At 37.7% G+C, this 22,252-nt stretch overlaps 1 protein-coding gene across 1 annotated transcript; it reads right to left on the bottom strand.

The window, feature by feature from the left end:
• Nucleotides 1-845: 845 nt before the first annotated feature.
• creb3l2 (cAMP responsive element binding protein 3-like 2) lies at nucleotides 846-21,741 on the bottom strand. Its single transcript, XM_079868678.1, has 12 exons — nucleotides 21,215-21,741; nucleotides 11,542-11,770; nucleotides 10,352-10,542; nucleotides 10,183-10,267; nucleotides 7,994-8,175; nucleotides 7,766-7,912; nucleotides 7,612-7,670; nucleotides 6,815-6,883; nucleotides 6,537-6,636; nucleotides 6,294-6,417; nucleotides 2,257-2,491; nucleotides 846-1,712 (listed from the first exon to the last, which is right to left on the bottom strand). Exons 1-12 carry the CDS (start codon nucleotides 21,308-21,310, stop codon nucleotides 1,643-1,645), a joined length of 1,587 nt encoding a protein of 528 aa, XP_079724804.1. The 5' UTR covers nucleotides 21,311-21,741; the 3' UTR covers nucleotides 846-1,642.
• Between the last annotated feature and the right edge of the window lie 511 nt (nucleotides 21,742-22,252).

The raw sequence follows: 22,252 nt of genomic DNA on the forward strand, positions 1-22,252 counted from the left end.
TTTATGCAAAGGTTAACACAAGATGTTTGCTAATAAAAAAGACCCACAACACTACAGACCTCCTCTGCTCTGTAAATTGAGCAACATGAGTTTATCGGCAAGATATGAAACAAGTCATGAGAGTCTGAAGAGAACATGCATTTTTCTTCTAATTCAATTTGTCTAATGTGATTTAAGGTATGAAGAAGATCATCTGAGCTCTCTGATGGGGAGAAAACACCTTTCTTTCGCATAAAACCCTCAAGGATAGGAAAATTGTAATGCAGAGCCAGACTCAATGAAAATAATTAATAGTCAGGCATCAGAGTAGTCATATGATGACATAAAAACATCTCTCTCTAGACATACTTAACTCCACTCAACGTCATTATTATAAATAAAATGAATAAAAGCAGCAAAATGACGGCTCAGACACATGATTTATAATGCTTTTACTAAGGAAAATATTTATTTGCTGTGCAGAAAACAAGACAAAAACAAGGCAAGAGTGATTTCAGGAAGATCATTTTTAAGAGCCTGAAATTGTATTGTGATGCAAAGAATGTGTAACATAATTAAGACTGCAGTCATAAATCACTCATTACACCAAATACAGAGGAAACACACCAAGCATGGACGTTGCATCTGAAATGCATCACATCAGGACAAAACCGTCTCCTTCAAAATGCTCTCGTTTACAGGATAAAAGGATCGCAGGCATGCTAAAAAGAATAAATAAGAGATCGATTCTACGGGGAACACAGTGCAAGGGAGTCCATCACATGCCCGGATGCAGATCGCTCAGGACTCAGGTTGTCAAAACCGTTCATATCTGGGCAAGAGAACGCTAGAATTGTCAGCGAGCATCCTTTACTCCCAGAAGAGCGCAGACGTGGGTTTGGGTGGTGGCCAGCCAGAGACAAAAAGGGCCATCTGTCCTTTTAAAGACCTTAAACCAAATAAAAGAGGGCAACGTCATACGAGGGACTATGGGCTGGAGAGCGTCTGTCCTTTTCATGTCATGTCCATATTGTCCCTCTTTTATTGCCCTCAATGACAAACATCTCCACTGATATCAATCACATTAATTCATATCTCTCCCAACATACTTCCTCCATATTACAATAGAGGATACTGCAAATATTTACATATTCAGACGTTTTTAAATGCTTTGGAAAATTGCCATCTTCATACTGTAAACACAGCCTATTATTTTTATTCCATTTTTTTATACAGTCCGATTATAGTTGTTGTTTTTTTTTTATGAATCTTTGGATGCCTGAAGAGAACGTAGTTTTGATAACTGGCATGCTACATCATGTGAATTCAATATATTACTACACATATTCTCAGTAGCATGGGGCAAATAGGCAAAAACAAAAAGAAAAAATATTAAAACAAGAATTCAAAGCATATAAAAAAAAAAAAAAAACGAATGAAAATATTGAAAAAACAGTGTACTTGAAGTATCAAAATTTGATATATTGCTGTAATGGAATAAAAAATACATTTTTGGGTTTTTCGTATTATTTAAAAAAAAAAAAAAAGAGACTTCTAAGTAAAACAATACTTTAAGTATATAGTATATCTATAAATACAGAGCCTATCGGCCCGCCGCTGCAGGGGAGAGGAAGAGGAGACGTGGAGGAGGACCAGCCGGATCTCACGATGTCTCGTTCACGGTCCTCTCCAACTGTATGACTTTAGCGGTCTCGTTTGACCACTTATCGGACCTGCCGAAATAAAACAGATTGTTTTACATCCACACCAAAGATATACAAAGACGGTGCACTCGTATCCATATTTTCTCCATAGGGAAATTGATTTTGAAGAATAACTTGTAAACCTTCAAAGACAGAACTACTGTGAGCTACGAGGTTGTTAATCGATGGTATTTGCTTCTGTGAAAAACTACATTACCCATGATGCTGTACAGAAAATTACACCAATCAGAGAGTCGAAAATAGCAACACAAGCCAAATTAACTCTTTAGCTCCGCCCAGTCGCATGAAGCGCTGCGAATGTAATCAAGTCGATCTCCCTACGTTCTCAAAATACTTAAATGTTCGTATATATGAATATTTTGCATTAAACTTCAAATGTATTGTTTTTATATGTATATAATCAACATTTGTAAATGAGTAGTTTTACATTTCTCCATTGTTTTGCAATGCATCATGGGATTGTAGTTCTTTCTATCACTAAATCCGTTAAGTCTTGCACCTTTGTCTTTTTGTCCGATTTGTTTTGCTTAAAATCTGTAATTTTATGATTTACCTGTGAGAATGCAGGTCTATAAGAATCGCCTTTTGCGCGTGCGTTTCATTGGTGTTGAGTAAAAGTGGGCGGGGCTCCGTTTCACGCAGCTCCGTCTGTTCCTGCTTGTGCTGCTGTTCTAAGCGCCAAGCCGCCATGACATCAGCTTGGTCAGGATATTCCCCGCCCAACCCGACAAAATGGGGGTCGTCCAGACCCCCGTGCTCCTGAATGCTCAGCAGGTTCCGGGACTTCACTGTGGAAAGAACGAACATCTTCATGGTTCTTATCACAAATAAAGATGCAATTGAGCTGTTAAAATATTTGATAGTTAAACAGAATTGTATTAAAGGAGAACACCGGTCAATTTTAACATTGAGCTCATTTTTTTGTAAATTTGGAGTGCTGTCAGTACAGAGAACAACGACAAAAATTGGTGTTGCCTACACCGTGTTATCCTCTTTTTAAAATTTGCACCCTGTTGACTTCAATGGGGCAAGTTATAAACCTGCTTTTAGCCTCTTAACATCCTTGATGTGTCATTACAAGTGCACAGCCAATGTGAGTGATTCCTTTAGAGTGAACATGGGTGAATCTGACTGCAGTAGATGTGAAAGATATGAATAAAATGAAGTTAATTCGGCCAGCGCACATACCTGTATTTTAGGGGTGTAACGGTACGTGTATTCGTACCGAACCGTTTCGGTACAGGGCTTTCGGTTCGGTGCACGTGTGTACCGAATGACTGAATGCAATATTTTGTGTGCGGAACATAGGTACATTTTCGTGTTTCCACACGAACATATTAAGTGGCGGAAGTCTCCGCGTTCAGCGCAAATCCCGCCCTGCAGCTGATTCTAATGTTTTTTCCTATTAGACATTCTCTGGTTTTACCCGTCGTCACTGTAACAATGAAATAGACTGCAGGGCGGAAAAAAGCTTTTCCGCTTCGTGTGCGCCGCCGCACTCTCCGTTCCGTGGCGCGCGCGCGCGTGTGTGTGTGTGTGTGTGTGTGTCGACGACCCGCTGCGCTCTCTGCTCAATGTTCGAGTCCGTGTTTGCGCTGCGCGTTCTGCTCTGTGGTTAACGGCCCAAACACTCCAATCATGTACCGATCACGCACTGGAAAAGCAAAGTCCGCTCAAATAAGGTGAAATTTCTCAGTAGTAACCTAGACTTCTGTTTGCTGAGCTGGTATAGTCATGCTGGCAACAATGGTAAAATGACCTGCTCTGATCACATGCTCTGGTAATAATAGCTTTGTACTATAGCTTTGGACTATATTTTATTTTGATAATTATTAAAAAAAGTGGAAAAAAAAATCTTAAATTGATTATTTTGATTGATTATTGAAAAATAATAATACATTAATATATTTGTTTAATATTATTTTAATATAGGGCTATTTTCTGTTCCTGCACTGTAATCATAGTTATTTATTTATATTTTTCATTATATTTTATTATGTGATATTGGTTTGAGACTGAGAGTATTTTATTTAGTGGAGAACTTTGCAGCAGTATTTTATTTCTTATTCTTTTTTTATTTTATATCTATTTTATTATATTTTATTAAAAAGTGTTTAAAAAAGTGTAAACAACTTGTTAAAAAAAGTTTATAGTAATAAACAACCTGCAGTTTAATGTTTGCATTTCTTTCCCTTACTGTACCGAAAATAAACCGAACCGTGACTTTAAAACCGAGGTACGTACCGAACCGTGATTTTTGTGTACCGTTACACCCCTACTGTATTTATTTCCTGTTTTCGGTCGAAGTCCACAGTAGTCGATTGTCGAGTTCACGCGCGTGATCATAGGTAGCTAAGCAACAGTGGAGAACTCGACAATCGACTACTGTGGACTTGTAATGACACATCAAGGATGTTAAGAGGCTAAAAGCAGGTTTAAAACTTGCCCCATTGAAGTCAACAGGGTGCAAATTTTAAAAAGAGGATAACACGGTGTAGGCAACACCGATTTTTGTCATTGTTCTCTGTACTGACAGCACTCCAAATTTACAAAAAATGAGCTCAATGTTAAAATTGACCGGAGTTCTCCTTTAAGCTTACTTTAGTGACATGTTACAAGGTTTACATGGTAAAATGACTTTACTGTTGGCTACGTTTTTTTTATTGCTTGACACAAATTTCACGATTTCATTTGAATTCTTGTGATTTGATTCCGATCTTGATTCAATGTTGATTCTTTTGGATAAATATAAGGTATACGGGTAGATACAAGTCATCTAATTCTGTAAACATAAGGAGCCTTCAGCTGGTATTATTAAAGCTTAAAAATAACAATCAATTATTTCAATTATTATTATTACAACTTCAATTATTTTTTTTATCATAATAACAACTTTATAATATTTTAACGATATAAGTAAAAATATAATAAATATGTGCACATATTTAGCAAAATAGCAAATTTTTCTAGCCAACTAACGTGCATGGTCATTTAATGGCTTTCCTGAAGAAGCCTAAATGTAGTAATGTGACATTATTCTCCAGCTGTTTTATTGACCTCTTTCCACGGTTGAAAAACACTGATTGATCGATATTATGTATGAGGCATATACATTTCGGTAAGTTGTACTGTATCTTTTAACATACCTATTGTTCATTGGTGTTTATTTACTATTAACTAGTAAATAGTATAAGAGATGATTGGTTTACGTAACATTTACAAACGCCAAAACGGTCTTGGTTGAATTTTGTAATAAAATTAGAATTTGTTTCCTATGAAAAGTAACCAGCTCTGTCTAGTCTGTCGGTGTCAGAGTCCTCTTTGCTTCGCGATTGTTCTCTGCGTGAGAAAATGGAAGTGTGGCGTGAGAGTTGGCAGCCCTGCTAAAGTGTCTGGGCTGAGCATTTGTGATTGGATCACCTGAGATGGATATTAATATCAACGCCTGAAATCAAGAGAGCATCTCTTTTATTAGTTCTAGTCTTAAGTCAGTGGCGTTTTGTTCGAGCGATGCATTAACTGAATAACATGCGTGGGAGAAACGTGATGGAGGGAGATCGGAGATCAGCGATGATGAACTGATCGTTCTGCTTTTAAAAGCATGATAATTACTGCCCCACTCAACCACTGATAATGACTCTCAGAAGCTCAAGAGTGGGGCTCAGCCGACTACAGCCTCTTAATATGGATCCAAATACAGCCATTCCTCTATTCATTAGTCAGCGAGGACAGAGAATAATGAGCAAATTACAGGAGGGATTGCAATAGACACAAGCGGCGCTTGTTAAATCGAAATTTTAGACACCAAATAAACAGCCTCGGACAACTGATATGCGTAAAAGATTTGCATATCATTATACATTTAAAAAAGTTGAAATTTTCAAACGTAAGGCACATCTTTAAAGATCATTATTGATTTTATTGATATTAAATAATTTAATATAATTAAATCATTTATTATGTGTGTGTGTATGTATGTATATATATATATATATATATATATATATATATATATATATATATTTCATGTTCATTTATTTTTTGTACATGTAAAATAAGTCTTTTTATTCTCAAATAATAAAATAAGTGATTTAAAAATTATTAAATTAAAAACTTTAGGCAACAAATAAACATCCTCAACTGATGTGTAAAATTTGAAGATGATTACTGATTTTAATTGATATTAAATAATTTAATATATTTTATTAATCTATTATATATATATATATATATATATATATATATATATATATGCATTTTTTTGTAAGTAGGCTACATGTGTAATAAATCTTTTTCAAATAACAGAATAATCAAATAACAGAATAATAAAATAAATAATTTAAATGATTATATTATTTGAAAGTTTAAATTAAATTACTTAAAAGCTGACTTACTTATATCCAACTATTTCATGACCATGACTTCTTTTGCAAGTACACGTATAATAAGTATTTTTCCTCAAATCGCAAAACTATGTTTTAAATAAAACTAATTTATTTCAATAATAAAAAATAAAAAAAAGATTTAAAACTAAATTCATTATTTCACGTCCATGTTTCGTGTGCTCTAGCACAATCGTAGCATGCGCACCTGTCGCAGTGTATGACTCCTGTATGGAGATCTCTCTGGTCAGGCCTGTTTTGGTGATAGAGGAGCAGGGGCTCAGGCCTTGGTAGAAACTCCCCAAGAACACAGAGAAACACAGAACCACCACCTGCACAAGAACATTACAAGCTTTATCTAAATAGCAATGCTTCTGTTTGTGTTTGCATTCGTCTTCCTCCCCCTCACTCTCCCACACACACACACACACACACATCAGGAAGCTCTCACCATGAGGCATGTGGAGGTCTGGGTGCCCGTCACCCGGCAGGACCGCGGGACCTTTCCTGCCACCACCGCCTGCAGTGAGTGCAGCTGCTGCAGCAGAGACCTGAGACACACACATTTACATAATCAATACTAATCAGTCTGCATATGATGTATAATTAATCACTGTAAAAATCATCCAGCAAAGGATACAAAGTGCGAAAATAAATTACTAGAAAATGATGTAATGATCACCTTAAGGTGTAGTAGTGTATATAAATGGAAAGGTGTGAGGGTCTTACTTGTTGGTGCACTCGAGTGTTTCAACTTTCCTGCGTAGCTCATTGTTCTCGCTGGAGCATGTCTCCACCCTGTGGACGGAGAGGATATTGCAATGTCACATGAGTTGCATCAAAGTCCCGTTCAAGGAAAGTCTGTAGGCCGCAACGCCTCCGGGCAGCTAATTCAGGCATCCAGACCAAGTCCTATCTACTTAAATAGGGGAATCCTGAAATCTCAAAAACTGCTAGCCAAACTCACAATTAAAAAACATTTCATATCAGCATTTCTTATAGCGTTAAAAAGCTTTCTTTTTAGCCTGGAGCAGCCAATGTGCATTGGCAAGTCCTAAGAGTGCATCTCAAAACACTGACTGTTTATACAGTATATCTAATGCCAGCTGCAGTGATGCCATGACTTTACCAATCAGCGATTGGCTCTTTTATGTAGAAGGCGGGACTTGTTCCGCAATAGTGCACTTTCTCCAGTTCATAGTAATATGAGTGCACCATCTTTTTATATCTTAAGTCCTTGGTCTCATGTAGCAACTCAAATATTTCACTTGTAAATCCCTGAAACGTGAAACTGGATTTGCAACCCAATTTACTTTTATTAATGAGAAGGGAAAAAAAGCACTGGTTTCAGAAGTGGAGCAAGATATTCTTTATATAAATGAATAGAAATTGGAATGTGCACAGATGAATCATTCACAATAATATGAACATTCATTATGCATTTAAAAAGTAGACAGTGTTGATTTCACGTTGACATCAGCCTTTTACGCTTGATCAACTTGATCTTTAAACCTCATCAGACTTACTTCTTTTCTAAAGCATCCATGTACTCTTTCTTTTTCCTGCGGCTCTCTTGTGCTGAAATCTGACAAAGGGAAATTCATGAGTGTTAGAGTCTCGGATATTAAATTTAGCACTTGTATGGATCGTCTTTACACACGGATGAGGTCTCACACCAACCTTGTTCTTGATCTTTCTGCGAATCTTCTTCAGCGCTTTCTCCTCGGCCTTGGACAGCGGCAGCTTGGTGGGCACCGGGTATCCTTCAGCAATGAGCGTGCGTTTCTCCTCCTCAGTGAGCAGGAGAGGACCTGAGCCCTGCAGTTTCTGTCAGAAGAGGCCAGAGGAGGTCGCTTGATCATCTTCTTTAATAAAATCTAACAATTAACAAGATTTGGTGGTACTCACATGGGGTGCCGTCAGCAGAGGAGAGTTGGAGAGGGAAGAAGGGGCTCGTGGCGCCACCTTGAGGACAGCGGGGGTCTGTGTGGGGCTGGCGGGGGCACAGGGGTGTACAGGGCTCTGACTTCCCTCAGAGTCACTGCCGTGAGAGCTGGGAGGAGTGGGCGGCATGTGCAGAGACTCCAGGCCTGGAGAAAAGCATTACAGATCGATTCTGATTGGTCAATCATAGCATTCTGTGGGCAAATATTTGTAATATACGAATTTTCTGCATAGCTGTGCTACATTCAGGTCTCCTGTATGACTCTGAAATCTTTTTGTATTCAAATAATAAGATAAACTATTTAAATTATTACGTGATTAAATTATCATTTAAATTAAAATATTTAAATGATTAAAATTAAATTACTTTATTTTAAAATAGATTTGATTTAAATACATTTTTTTCTGTAAGTACACACATAATATGTCTTGTTCTCAAATAACTAAAATTAAATTTATTTAAATTAAAATATTTAAATAATTCAAATAAAATTATTTAAAACTAAAATCAATATTTCATATCCATTAATTTGTTATTTCTATAAGTACATAGGAGTTTTAGATTTCAAATAACTAACAAATTATTTAAAAAATATTAAATGATTGCTAAAATAATTCAAATTAAAATATTTCAATTAGTGCAATTAAATTATTTGAAACTAAAATCAGTATTTCATGTTTATTGTTTTGGTAAGTACGTGTAATACATATTTTTTTCTTCTCAAATAAGTATATCATTTCAATGATTAAAATTAATGTATTTTATTTTAAAAAAAAAATAAAAAAAATAATTGGAAGTGCACAAGTGTGTGATAATGTACAGTCAGCAGGTCATTATTGAAAAATATCACCTTGTTTATGATAATGACCATGTACACTCTAAAAAATATGAGACCTGTCCAAATCAACATTTTCTAGAGACTGGTCATATCTAAATGTTTCAATATGTTATATGCAATTCAATTTCAAATGTTTCAATTGGCCTAATTAAATTTCCGTGAATTAAATTTGATAAATTGTGGCAACAGTCTGATAACATGGGCTCAATCAGAAATAATATGTTGAGCCAATTGAAAAATTCATTGTTGGTCCAATTAAATAATTTCTCACTGTCCCAAAAGAAAAAAGAAAAATGTGTGCAAAAAACATTAATACATTAAGCAAAATACAGAACACAGACAACAGGGTTGTCATTTTATCACATCACTTTATTAACAAATCAATTCCAACATGATATTTGGTGAAAATACCTTATTTTAAATAAGGAAAAACACTGAATACATTCAAGAAGTCTTCAGAAGTAACAGGATGTCTTGAAGTGGTGAAGGAAACTTTCAAAAGCAGCACTGCATAAATTAAAAACCTGCAAATAGAAATAAAAACTAACATTAATGACAAAGTTCACCCGCAACACATCTGGCAAGTGACAGAACAGAAGTTACGTAATTATAATAATGAGGATGAGACAGTCAGTCGATGCAGATTTTGCTTTATCTTTTATTTCGAGGTATGTAAATATATCCAGCTTTTCAGGACTGCTTAAAGCTACTGACACGAGCGATAAAAAAATAAACAGATGAATGTGAAAATCACAAGCTTGACGTGTGTGATTTTAAAAGATAAAAAGCCTTGAAAGAGTGTTCAGCGGTCGCATGGCACACACATCACACAAAATACATCTCAGAAGTCGATCAAACAGTATTTTAGACATACCATCAGATAATGATGTGGTATCCAGAAAAACACAATCATGAAACCAATGAATGCATGAACTCGCTACTGCTAAATGCCTTTTAAACTTCCTACAGGGTGCTAAAGCAAAAGTGTGGAGAATAATTTCAGTGCTCAATACTCACCATAACGTCTTGAAACTTGTGACGATGAATATCTGTATTCTCTCGGGAACGTTTGTTTCGGTCTTCAGCCCCGGCTGGTTCTGCTCCGCTCGCGAATCAATCCGCATTTGAATTCTCGCATACACATACAGTTTTTTTTGGATGTAGGACTTTTATTGAGCCAATATGTAATTGTCAGTTTCCACAATTTTTTTTCAGTGTACATTATATCTTGTATTAATAATGGACATGATACTATTAATAGTGATCTCTATTTTCAGTGCTATAACACAAAAATGTCTGAAACGGTGTCTTTACCTTTGGATGAGAGGTTTAAGAACTGATCGACCTCGTGTGGCTCCAGCTTAATCTGAGGGTTGAAACTCTCACTGCCCTCTTTCACCTGCAACAACACATAAATCAGCACTTCAGTCAAATCAAGCACTGACTATCTGGATGTTGTCATGCTCATGTTGAGCGGCTTAACCTGTGCGGCCTGAGGGAGGGTCCGAGACAGGGTGGGGTCGCTGGTGTCAGTCACAGGCTCAGACGCGGGACCCTCGGGGGTCAGGGTGAGGGTCAGGGTGGGCAGCAGGACGGGTGGGTCACACAGGAGGGGTTCCATCTTCAGCCCTTTATCTTCCTGCTCCATGGGCCAATCGTCATTGTCTGAATCACCTAATAAGACATTTACATGTGAAACTATTTGCATTTAAAGGGCGACTATTGAGCTTTTATTTGATTTGACCTGTTCTTTAGTGTACTGTTTAGCTGTTTGTCCATGTAAACAATCAGCAATTTCACAAAGTCCACTCTGAAGAGAGTTCATCTCTCAAACAGAAATGCCTAATTTCAGTCCTGCAATTATTTCTAAGACTTCATCATGCGGTTACTTCAGCACATGTATAAATGTGTGGTTTCATACACTGCACATTTATAAATTTTTATCCATGCATATTTGTGACCCTGGACCACAAAGCCAGTCACAAGTCGCACCGGTTTATTAGTGGCAATAGCCAACAATACATTATCAATTTTTCTTTTATGCCAAAAATCATGAGGATATTAAGTAAAGATCATGTTCCATGAAGATATTTTGTACATTTCCTACCGTAAATATATAAAACATTTATTTTTGTGAGTGAATGCAGCACAATCACGAACATAAATGGACAACTTTAAAGGTGATTTTCTCAATATTTAGATTTTTTTTGCACCCTCACATTCCAGATTTTCAAATAGTTGTATATTGGACAAATATTGTCCTATCCTAACAAACCATACATCAATGAAAAACGTAGCTTTCGGATTATGTATAAATCTCATTTCAAACAAACTGACCCATATGACTGGTTTTGTCATCCAGGGTCACATTTGTTATACACTGATTTTATTATTTTATTTTATTTTATTACTTATTACATGTGTGCTTAACCTAAAATTAAATAAATGGACATGAAATAGGGATTAAAACGTATTAATTTAATTTAATTTAAACAATAATTACATTTTTTTTAAAAAAATTAATAATTGAAATATTTTTAAACTATCTTTTACTAAATCACATAATTTTATCATTTCAATTTAAATAAAGCACCCCAAAAATAAAATTATGAACTTGTATATGAGCACTTTAAGACTAAATTAAGCTAGTTTCACATTCTGGCCAAAGCTTACCAGCATCACTGCCAGGTTCCCCGGGCAGATGGGAAAGGGGCGACTGTGGGCGCGAGTCTCCACACAGTGAGTAACTGTGTTCAGCTTGAATGTGTGGCGGCACTGGAGATGCAGGGGTCAGTTCCTCCTCTGTGTCCATGGCATCTCCACGGCCGGACAGGAACGGGTCGCTTAACAGCTGTCCCAGCAAAGCTTCTTGGGACAGATCATCTAGGAGCTCGGTGAAGTGCTGCACAAGAAGAACAATAATTGGAGTGCTCATTAAACCACAGCTTGTTAAACAGACCTTAATTGCAAATCATAAAACATCAGCAGGTCTCTTTGAAGATCAGATCCCATAGCCTGGAGGAACAGACAGAGGCGTTCAGTGGTGTTCTGAAACGAGGAGGCAAAGTCCTCACAGTTTCTTTTTTTATAAATCAAATGTAAATGAATGTCCCAGTTACACTTAACATTGCCACATTTTCGTGGTTAAATAAACATTACATTGAAAAAAAGAAAAGAAAAAAGAAACCAAATACATTTCTACATTTATTCCAAAGTAGCTAAATGCATTAACAATTTAAAGAATATATTTAATTTGTGAACTAATTTTACCGAGCTGATTGCTCACTTATTTTATTTTTGTAATTCCAAGCAGACGGCTCGTTCCGATGAAAAGGTTTGATTCGGGTCCAAAAAAGACATTATCTCCTTGGCATTCCTATCGGTGCATTCCAGCCCTTGTTACCACACCTCAGTATGGTACCCTACTCCTCAAACAGGTTTGGACAGGCTTAAACCCTTCCAGACATCCATTTTATCACATAAAATCACTTAAACGCAGGTTTCCTCCATATTCTAACAGCAACAGAACCTCTCAGATTTTCTCCTCAGGGGCTGTTTGAAGGAATGGTCTAAATTCAACACGTTCAGCATTTTTGACTCGCTGTGGATTACCACAACAAACAAAAAACATGTTTAATGCACTTACAATGAAACACTGGGATAAGCACAACACTTAAAAAGTTGTACAAGCGTGATAGAATTGCTTACAAATGGTGTCTGTGCAAAGCACAGCAATTCTATAGCAATAGAATTGGAAACAGCTCCATCACAACAGACTGGTCTCCATCTGCACAGATGAGTCAGAGTCCAGGCAGCTCATCCACAGGGAGAGGGTCAATGCAGCTCTGAGTTGCACACACTCAAACAACTGCTGTCTCCTCTATGTGCATCTGTTCATGTGAACAACCAGCAGGATCCATAGTACAGTCACGCATGGTGCAATATGCAGGTCTCTGAGTTCAGCCAACAAAGGCAGATTATAAGATCAAACAATGCTGCTTTGACTAGCACAAACTGAGCAGGATATGATGCTTGGTGCTGCTGACTGACAGTAATATAGCACACAACGTGTTGAAATTGCATACTATATAGTAGGTACATTTGGTTTGAAACTTGCTTAGTGACCATTTAAAAAAGTATGATCTATATAGTATGAATGAAATTTGAACGTACTACATCCACCATGTTGTCAATGTCACGTGACCTAGAGTTGCGTCGCTTCACCACCATTCACAAATCCTCTCCCGTGGCCTCATGGGATAGTAAAGTACCCATCAAATGTGCACTTCAGAATCTCGCCGCAAGTAGTAGGTCATCCGGGTACTTTTCGCCTACTGTTTTGCGAATACTATGTATACTATGCCATGCTGTTTTTCGCTTACTTGTATTAGCGAATTATTCAGTTTTTGGCAGTATCTGGTAGAAGCTGAAATGCATGTGTGTTGAAGTGCATACTTATTGATCTGCATAGTGGACATTTACAGTGTACTTGTCAAGGCCACCAAGCAGATAGATCAGTTTGGCTAACATTAACGATAAACAGAACGGCCTGTCAATATTATGTCATTTGAGGGGTCATGTTCATAGTGGGAGAAAACAAAACTGAGGATCTATTCCAGAAAAAAAAAAAACAGAGCTGCTTTGCAAAACTTGATGTCTACATATGCAACTTCCTTCTAACCCTAACTGAAAAAGAAGGCCATTAGTGATTATTTGGAATGCTCTTCATAGTAATAGGCAGTAACTTTGCACATCACACAATAAGTTCCCCCACACAAAGTGTATCCATGACTCTAATAAGCATACAAATATATGGCACACACGAACATTTTGAAAACCCCATTGAAAAACATTTTGCAACATTTTGAAAAACACTTCTGAGAGATTTCGGTCCCTCCATTGACAGCTACGCAACTCACACTTTGACGCTTCAAAAAGTTGATAAAGAGATCGTAAAAACTAATCCTTATGAATTGAGTGGTTTAGTCGAAATTTTCTGAAGAGCCTCGATCGATAATGAACAGATTTAATTTAGTCTTTTATTCAAAAGATGAAGAATTTAGAGTTTAAAAGAATACAGTTTAAAAGAATTACACTAAGACATTTTTAGCGGTCATAACTTCTGTAGAAAACTGGTCAAAGATCAAACTTTCTAGAGCGCATGTGTCGACCGCCTGCGTTCACGCACACTATCAAATAAACTCATAAAGAGCCTCCAGGAAACACGTTAGAGAAATGAGTTAAACAGAGGCAAACTGAGCAAACTAGGAAGGAAAGCGGTGCAGTTGGGGATCAAAATGGAGAGAAGCCAGCATATGGGATCAATTACAGACTGACTCAGATCCAGAGGTTAGCCAAGTCAAAGACAGACAAACAAAGAGAGAAAAGAAAACAGCTAAATGAATACACAAAGCGACATGAAGAAGTAAGAGAGAACAAGAGAAAGCATGGCAAACAGGATTGACAAAGCCATTCTGGAATGCCTTGTCCTACATTTTCCACTTTTGTTACTCAGCAGCAGCTCTGTCTGGACAGCCGACCTCGGTGAGAAAACGTCTGGACGTGCATGAGAAATGCATGCAGGTGTTCCAACAGAGCCTGCCACCCACCCCAAACACATTTTAAGTAGGCTATGTGTTCATATAAGCAGTCTCTAAAAATGTCTCTTGTGAACTTGCTTGAACTCCATATTTGGCAAAAAAACTGCTTTTCTGGAATGTCTTCTTCGGCCAAAAACATCTATACGGCAAGCACCGTGTAGAACGAAGCAGCAACGGAACGCCATTGAGCAGCAGTTGAGCAGAGGTGAAGTTATCAAGAGGTGACATAACATAGTTGTCATCTTCTATGTGCATTTGCAGCAGTCATTTCCATTTCACTGCAAAATTGATGAATTCTCTCATGGTGGGGTTATGACTGTACAGAGTCACCATATTATTATGCCATTCCTGCATCAGTCATGGGCGATATGCAATTACATCTGACACTCTTGAGTGTGTGATAAGATGATTATGATGATTGCTGAAAATTGCTGGGTGTCGACTGCTCTCTAAGAGGAATATAAGAGACCGCTCACTTGGAGGAGGACGGACGTGAGGTTTCCTAAGGTTCAAGGATAGAAATAATCACTTCTAAGTGCCTGTTTGGGATCAGTTCCTTCACCAGATGGCAATGGAAAAGAAGTGCACTGCATTCGGCACAGTCTATACTTCATTTAAATACCATTATCTCGGAAATAAATATGATTGTCCATTTTCATTTGGCCTGTCACAATTATTAATTAATCATCTAATCGCAATTATTTGAGATAACCGCAATAGTTTTGCAATCATTTGTGCAATCACATCTAAAATTTTGTGCACAATACACAGCTGTTTGAGTAAGACTTATGAATGCCTGCATCCAGTTGGGTGGATTCTGGGAGTGAAGGCTTCTTTGTCCGTAGTTTGGATGGGTGTAAAGTACATGTGGTTTCAGTTGGGGGCAGGGTTTCTGAGTTTTTGCCCAGCTGGAAAGTCGAATAGTTGTTGAAGCCGCTCCTCCAGTGATGACAGAGACGTTGGGGGTGGCGACAGTGGTCTGTAATTTTTTTCTCCTTAAGGGGGTCGTGAATATGTGCGCAGGAAGAGGAAGTTTACAAGCCAAATCTGGACGCAGATGACGCAACTCTAAGCAGCAAAACAGATGTGAGGAAAGCTGAACCTGCAGGAGACAAAGATCAGCGCTCGCAAGGCTGGACCTTGTCCATTACGCACAGTTGGACTTGACTCGCTGATATTAGCCACTAAAAATTGATTTACTTTGGACTGAAGCGCTTAGGACTTATCACAGGCTTGAGGAAATCCAGCTTGTTTGTCCTCTTAAACAAAACACTCCAGGGTGGTTGACGGATCTATTTAAATGCTTTGTACATTAAAACTGGTGGCCTTGTTTGACTGGATAACAAGGGTCTTTTTAACCCAAATTCTGAGTTAATATGTCTAACTGGACATTTGTTTAGAGTTTAATGACTGCTGCTGTGAGTCAAAACAGCTCAACTCCCAATAAACTACATCACTATGTAGGGCAAAGTTGAATGATAAAGTTACTTTGAGGAGAAACTGGTGTTCCTGTCTTAATCAGATCATAATTAATTAACTTGATAGAGTGAATTTCAAATGCCATGAATTATTGTGAGAGGAAAAGAGCAAAGAGCGTAAGGACAATAATCTAAAAAAGAAATAAAATATAATATGAAAGGTTTATGTACTCTTTAGCAGTTGCACATAAAGCTGATTATTCTTGATTGCTTTATATGATTAACAGATCTAATTTAGGCTTTTATTCACATATAAACATTGATCAGTGTACATAAACAAAAGCTCAACCGTACTTGCTTGATGCATGAGAACAAATGTCATTGGTTCTTGCGGAAGCTCAAACGTGCTGCGTAATACACGAGAATGAACCTCACTGGTTCTTTCATGACATGAGGATGAGTAAATAATAACAGAATTTTCATTTTTGGGTGAACTAACCCTTTAAAAGCAATGTATTGTATAAAGTGCTATGACTTTTCTGAGAAAAGTTGTGTATCTTATTCTAAAGTTCACATTGCAAATCTTGTTTGTGCCAAAGACAAATCCCACCAGAAGTCCATCACTTTTTCCATGATTCACTCCACCCTCTCTGAGTGTGTTTTGAATTCGCTTGGCTCTTGTTCAAGCTGCTTGTGCGCAACTGTTGGGGCCGAGCGTGAAATGCGTGCCATCGCAGCTGCGGCTTCAGATTATACCAGGGAAGAGGCCTCGATAGCGTCTGTGCTGTAAATTCAAAACAAGACCGGACACATCCTGCATATTCAGGGACGTCCCATCCTCCCTTCCCCCAGCAGAGAGTGATGCGCTGAAACTGCAGTGGTGTCGGCGACTTCTGGAACTCCAGGGGTCCAGGAAACGGCTCCTCTGTAATCAACATCTGGTCAATAGTGACCTTAAAGTGCACTGGATGTAAACAAGCAGTGACGGCGGAAAACAAAAATCCAATCTGGATTGATTGGAAAGACTTGATCACCCACTATTTGCTCTTTCAGAGGAGGAACAGTAAAACTGAATGGAGTGAAAGACTCCCTCTATGTCCAATACACAAGTAGCAATGACATAAATGAGAGACGCATACCACCGTACCATGGTATATACTACTTTTTTTTAACATTAATATTTTAGGTTTGAAATATATACATATAATATCAAGTCAGCAAATACAGACTGAAACGTTTTAGATTAATTTAATGTGAATCAGTTTTTTGTGTCAGACTTTTAAATTACATTAAAAATAATAAGAGATTGAAAAATGAAATGGTCAAGTACCTTTTATTTGTAACATTTTATTCACTTGATTATATAAAATAGGCTTTACTACAAGGATGGTTTATTAAAATAAATGTATTAAAATCGTATTAAACAACGGTTTAAATAACAATATGATAATATAAATTAAACTCTCAAATATAAACATATTATATATATATATATATATATATATATATATATATATATATACACACACACTAAAAATAATATACTTCAAAATATAAATGGACAATAACATTCAATTTTTTGCAAAACAAATTATAAAATAAGTGGGGGGAAAAAAAAACACTGCCTACAATGCCAAACTTGCAGCTCACTAACAAAATCAGTGGCTTTGTTCTCAAAAAATAGAGGTTCTCATGCAACATTATACTCCCAAAGCTAATAACCTTTCACGCATCCCAACACCTCCATTACAACTTCCCCACCACCAAAAATACATTGTTTGAATCAAAAAGAAAGATCGGCCTCCGAGGGGCACTTAGACAAGACCTAGTGAAACCACAATATCATGATGAAGAAAATGAATGAGTAATGAATATGTGTGCGCTCAGAGAAGGTTCAGGCTCAAGTTGCAGCTCATACAAACCATCCATTCAGAGCAAAAGAGCAAGAATGTGCATCGCAGAAGGATGCAGCTTGCAAGAAAGATGGGCGGCGGGCCTCACAGAAACCCTGCCCTCTCTGAGAACAGTCCCAGCCTGTGTCCACCCGGCCCACAGAGAGCAGAGAGACAGAGGGTTTCTCACTACAGACCGCCTGCCAGCAGACTCGTCCCCCTCCCGTCCCGCAAGACCGCTCCACTAAAGCTTGAGTCATCAGTAGCACGGCGCTGTAAAGAATACCACGTGACTCCTGAGTGACAAATGTTATCAAAATGTCAGAGAGCTCAGGGCTACAAGATCAGTCTGCCCTGACACACTATCCAATGTGCACACACATATTAAACACCAGGATGCTGTCAATAAACTGCCATGCCCTAAATCATCATACAGTCTATTTATGTGTATAAAAATTACACATTCAAATCTCACCGACACAATGCAGTTACTAAAGTGTCTTGAATGCATTATATACAAGTCGCTGTTTGGATTTAAATGCTTAAGAGTCTATGATTGGATGATTATTGCAGTGATTATTATGTTTCTAGCATGTTTTATTTTTGGCAACAGTTCTTCTAACCCTTACTGATGGATAGTTTAGCTTTTCGTTTCTTAAACAACCGTGTAGGAAGACACATCATGGCCATATTCCAGGATGACAATATCAAGATTCATCAGGCTCAAATTGTGAACGAATGGTTGGGAGGGAGCATGAAGAATCATTTTCACACATGAATTGGCCAGACCTTAAATTCATTGAAAGTCTTTGGGATGTGCTGGAAGAGACTTTACAGAGTGCTTGACTCTTGCATTGTCAATACAAGATCTTGAACTGAAATGGATGTACCTCTTGATGGAAATAACTGTTGTGATGTTAGACACAAGTTGACCACTGAAGCCTCTCAGTCTGTTCCAGTCACACGAGATCTTGAAAACACAATATCAGCAGCACAAACCAGATGTGAGGCCAGACTCTTGTGCTGGAGTTTACAATCAGACACCGCCTCTACGGTCGAGACAGACAACTTATTTTCTTAAGATATCTTCATCAGTCCAGTGTTTTACATCACTGATTGTGTGTGACCAAAGAGAGGGAATGTTGGCCTGTGCGTGTGTGTGTGTGTTTCAGATTATGAGTCATTTTATATCGTCATGTTATCCATGCAGGAAATTCAATGAAAACTATTTTTTATGTTAACATTAATGCAATACATCTATTAAAGGTACTTATTTTCATTCATAACATGAAGCTGTTTTTGCATTGATACCAGACTCATCTTTCTTTTGTTATGAATGAAAATAAGTACCTTTGATTCTCATAGGATGGGCTGGTATAACCAGTCCAACAAAATCACTAACAGTTGACACATTTCTATTGTACAACATAATTACCCAGTCCTATAGTTAGTTAACTGGCATTATGCTGTGCACAGATCTTAACCAACCTTAATGCAGATACTGGTATCATAGCTAATAGAAAAGAGTTTTCCAAAATTATATTTCAGTGTAGAAGAAATAGATAAGGCTGAATGAAAATTCTTTCTATGAAAGTTCTACTGAACTGATAGTGTTATCAGCTGATCATAACATTAAATGAGACAAATGCTATGCAAATAACCAAGAACTGGGTGATAACAATTGTCTTTAGTACTAATAAACAGGTTAGTGCACATGCTCTTGCTAAAGCATGCCTTTCCTCATATTTGCCATAAACCAAGAATGGCTTTCGAGTGGCTCAGGAAGTACATCTGGTTGCCACAAGGCCCCAGTCTCCAGGAGATAATGTGCTTTCCAGGCTAATCGTGTCAGTGTGATTATCAGCATTAAGAAATGCTGATCATGATGCTTGAACTGCTCCCCTCAGCATCTCCTTAACCCCTGTCTTAAGGGAGGAATGAGCCTGGGGTTATTTTTACTATTTTTAATCACCTGAGATATGACGTCTGAGTCTTTGCTTAAAGAGTAAGAGCAGGAAGGTACAAACACACATCCTCTATAAGTTCTTCCCATTTGCCAAAGAAGACATAATTGCAACTATCAGTAACAGAAGACAATAATTGGGCCTATTAAGTCATAAACTTAAGTCATAATGTTTGCATTCCTCAAATATTATATAGTCAGAAGATTGGCTTCAGATATGCATAAATTCAAATCTGAAAGTCACCCGGCACACCATAGCAATGCAGCTGACTCATAATGCAGAAGGACACGGCGCAGATGCAACATGCATAATGTTAACAGATGTATGCAACAGACCGAGTCCACAAAGTAAGCTTCAGGGGAGCCTAAAGCTCCAACTGAGAACAGTTTGCGTTGTTGTGTGGAATTCCATGTCAACAAACCCTGGGGAGCAAGAGTGAAAGTGAGGGGAACTGGCACATAGAGACCAATGAGGTGGGGGAGCATGTATGTGTTGGGGGGCAAGGTCTTAAACAAAGACCTCGTTCTGTTCTAAAGGTGAAGGAGAATGTAAACCATTCCTCAACCTTCACAAAGCATATACAGTTCTCATGGAAGTGTATGTTACCGCCCTGATCCTGTCAGTTTCTGAATCCCAGACACACCAAACTGTTGTACCTCCAACGCCTGCTTTGATGCTGTCTGGAAAAGAGTAACATGCCTCGTCTGGTAATGGGATCTCTGCTTAGAAACTGCTTGTAACTTACCACATTTGTGCAATTAACCTCCTTCGATGTGTTGTTCATATCATAAATTTAAGTAGTAGACATGAAATAGGCTATTTTCATAAAGTTGACATGTCCTGCGGTGTGACTTGCTTGCATTTTAAACAGCATTTTTAAAATTATTGTGAGTTCATAATAGTTAAAAGACTACATAAGACCAAAAAAGTACTTTCCCTTATGAATTCAGATACATTTTAAACTAAAAACTTAGTGTTGAATAAAAAAGTACATGCACCAACTACCAAATTCCCTTTGCAACTACCCACTGTGAACCCCCTAATTAGTCAGCAGTCTACCCATCAAGTCGAGGCCACTTTGAGCAGAAGTTGGAACACAAACCTATTATTACATAACCTGCAACAACACTTCAAAGATTCGAGGCCTACATTCTGAGTTTATCCATACGAGTTAAAACCATTACTTTGTGTTGCACTGCACTATGATACAGTCAACTCCACCATCTGAACTTTATCCCTTGGAGCCAAGTGGAACCCATGGCACATTAGTAATCGCACAGATCTCATTTAAAGTTTCTCAGTGAACGATCAAGTCAAATAAACACTATTTTTATAACTAAATGTTGTAAATTATAAGGTTTAGAGCCATTTAAATGCGTTCTGGATGATCTGACACTAGTTGCAACACATCAAAACATGCGAAGTGAAAGATGGCAATCATGCTACGGAACCATGAGAAGATCCCCACTTACAGTGCTGTATAAAATGTCGTTTTCCCCGGGTTCGGACAATTCGCTGAGATTTTTGTCCCATTGTAAAAACGGTTCCCCGATATCCATAATTTCCATGCCTCGATCTGCGTCTGTACTAAACCGTGACTGAGGCGCAGTCGCTTCAACGGCTCAACAAACGACTATTTGTCAGCGTTAGCGATAGTGTATCCGTCAAATGGCTCGTTCGACCGTGCTTCAAAGTGAATGTTTTACTGTCAACGGAAAGTTGATTACAAGTTTGTCGCCACTGTTCACTGAACTTTCCTCTCAGCTTCCTTGAGAAATGTCGCCCCTTCACAGGCGAGTAGGAATTTGGGGCGGGGAAATGATGGGAATGGCAAAATTTGTTTACAAAAGACCGTTTGTGGACTATACTTCTTTCAGGGAATGTTTCAGATGTTTTCAAACAAATAATAAAATATGGTTTTTAAAGGGCTTTGTATTTTGTTACGCTGTTTGAAAAAACTACGCATAAATTTGCCTTAAAATACTCAACTTTCCTATCTGAGGTCCCGCCCTTGGAATTCATGTGTCAACCAATGAGATGAGCTGTTATGTTTAAAGCTCTCCTCACGAAAATCACGGAAGACGAACAAACCGTCTGACCAATAGGAGAGCACTACTGTATGATTGACGTGAAATTGCTCCTATTAGGAATGACTCCGCATTATTTCTTTGACAAACCGTGTAAAGCCAAGAGTACCAAACTGTGTGCACACCGCCTCAACTCCTATTGCCGTCAATGGATTCGTACTGCGGGTAAATATTTTGAAATGTGAACTTACTCTTATTTTAAAGCGCACTAAAAAAAAAAAAAATCTCAATATCCTAGAGGCAAAGAAAAAATAGAACTAAATGACTACATTAAGTCAATGGGTAAAATTAGCCCAAACAAATATATATGACTGAAAAACAAAAGGAAGAAATGAAACTAATGTTCTCTCGGTTTCATAGAGTTAACTTTTTAAAAGTTTCTGAAACCAGAAGGTATTTTACATGTGCTGTACGTGTAGGACG

The sequence above is a fragment of the Squalius cephalus genome (assembly GCF_949319135.1).
Source record: "Squalius cephalus genome assembly, chromosome: 4".
NCBI lineage: Eukaryota > Metazoa > Chordata > Actinopteri > Cypriniformes > Leuciscidae > Squalius > Squalius cephalus.

Excerpts from the sequence above, each read along its gene's own strand:
- creb3l2 (XM_079868678.1), bottom strand. The coding sequence starts at position 21,310 with ATGGAAATTATGGATATCGGGGAACCGTTTTTACAATGGGACAAAAAT. Across the intron at positions 10,543-11,541 it reads GGAACCTGGCAGTGATGCTG|GTGATTCAGACAATGACGAT; the intron begins GTAAGCTTTGGC and ends ATGTCTTATTAG. Across the intron at positions 6,884-7,611 it reads ATGGATGCTTTAGAAAAGAA|GGTGGAGACATGCTCCAGCG; the intron begins GTAAGTCTGATG and ends CTCCGTCCACAG.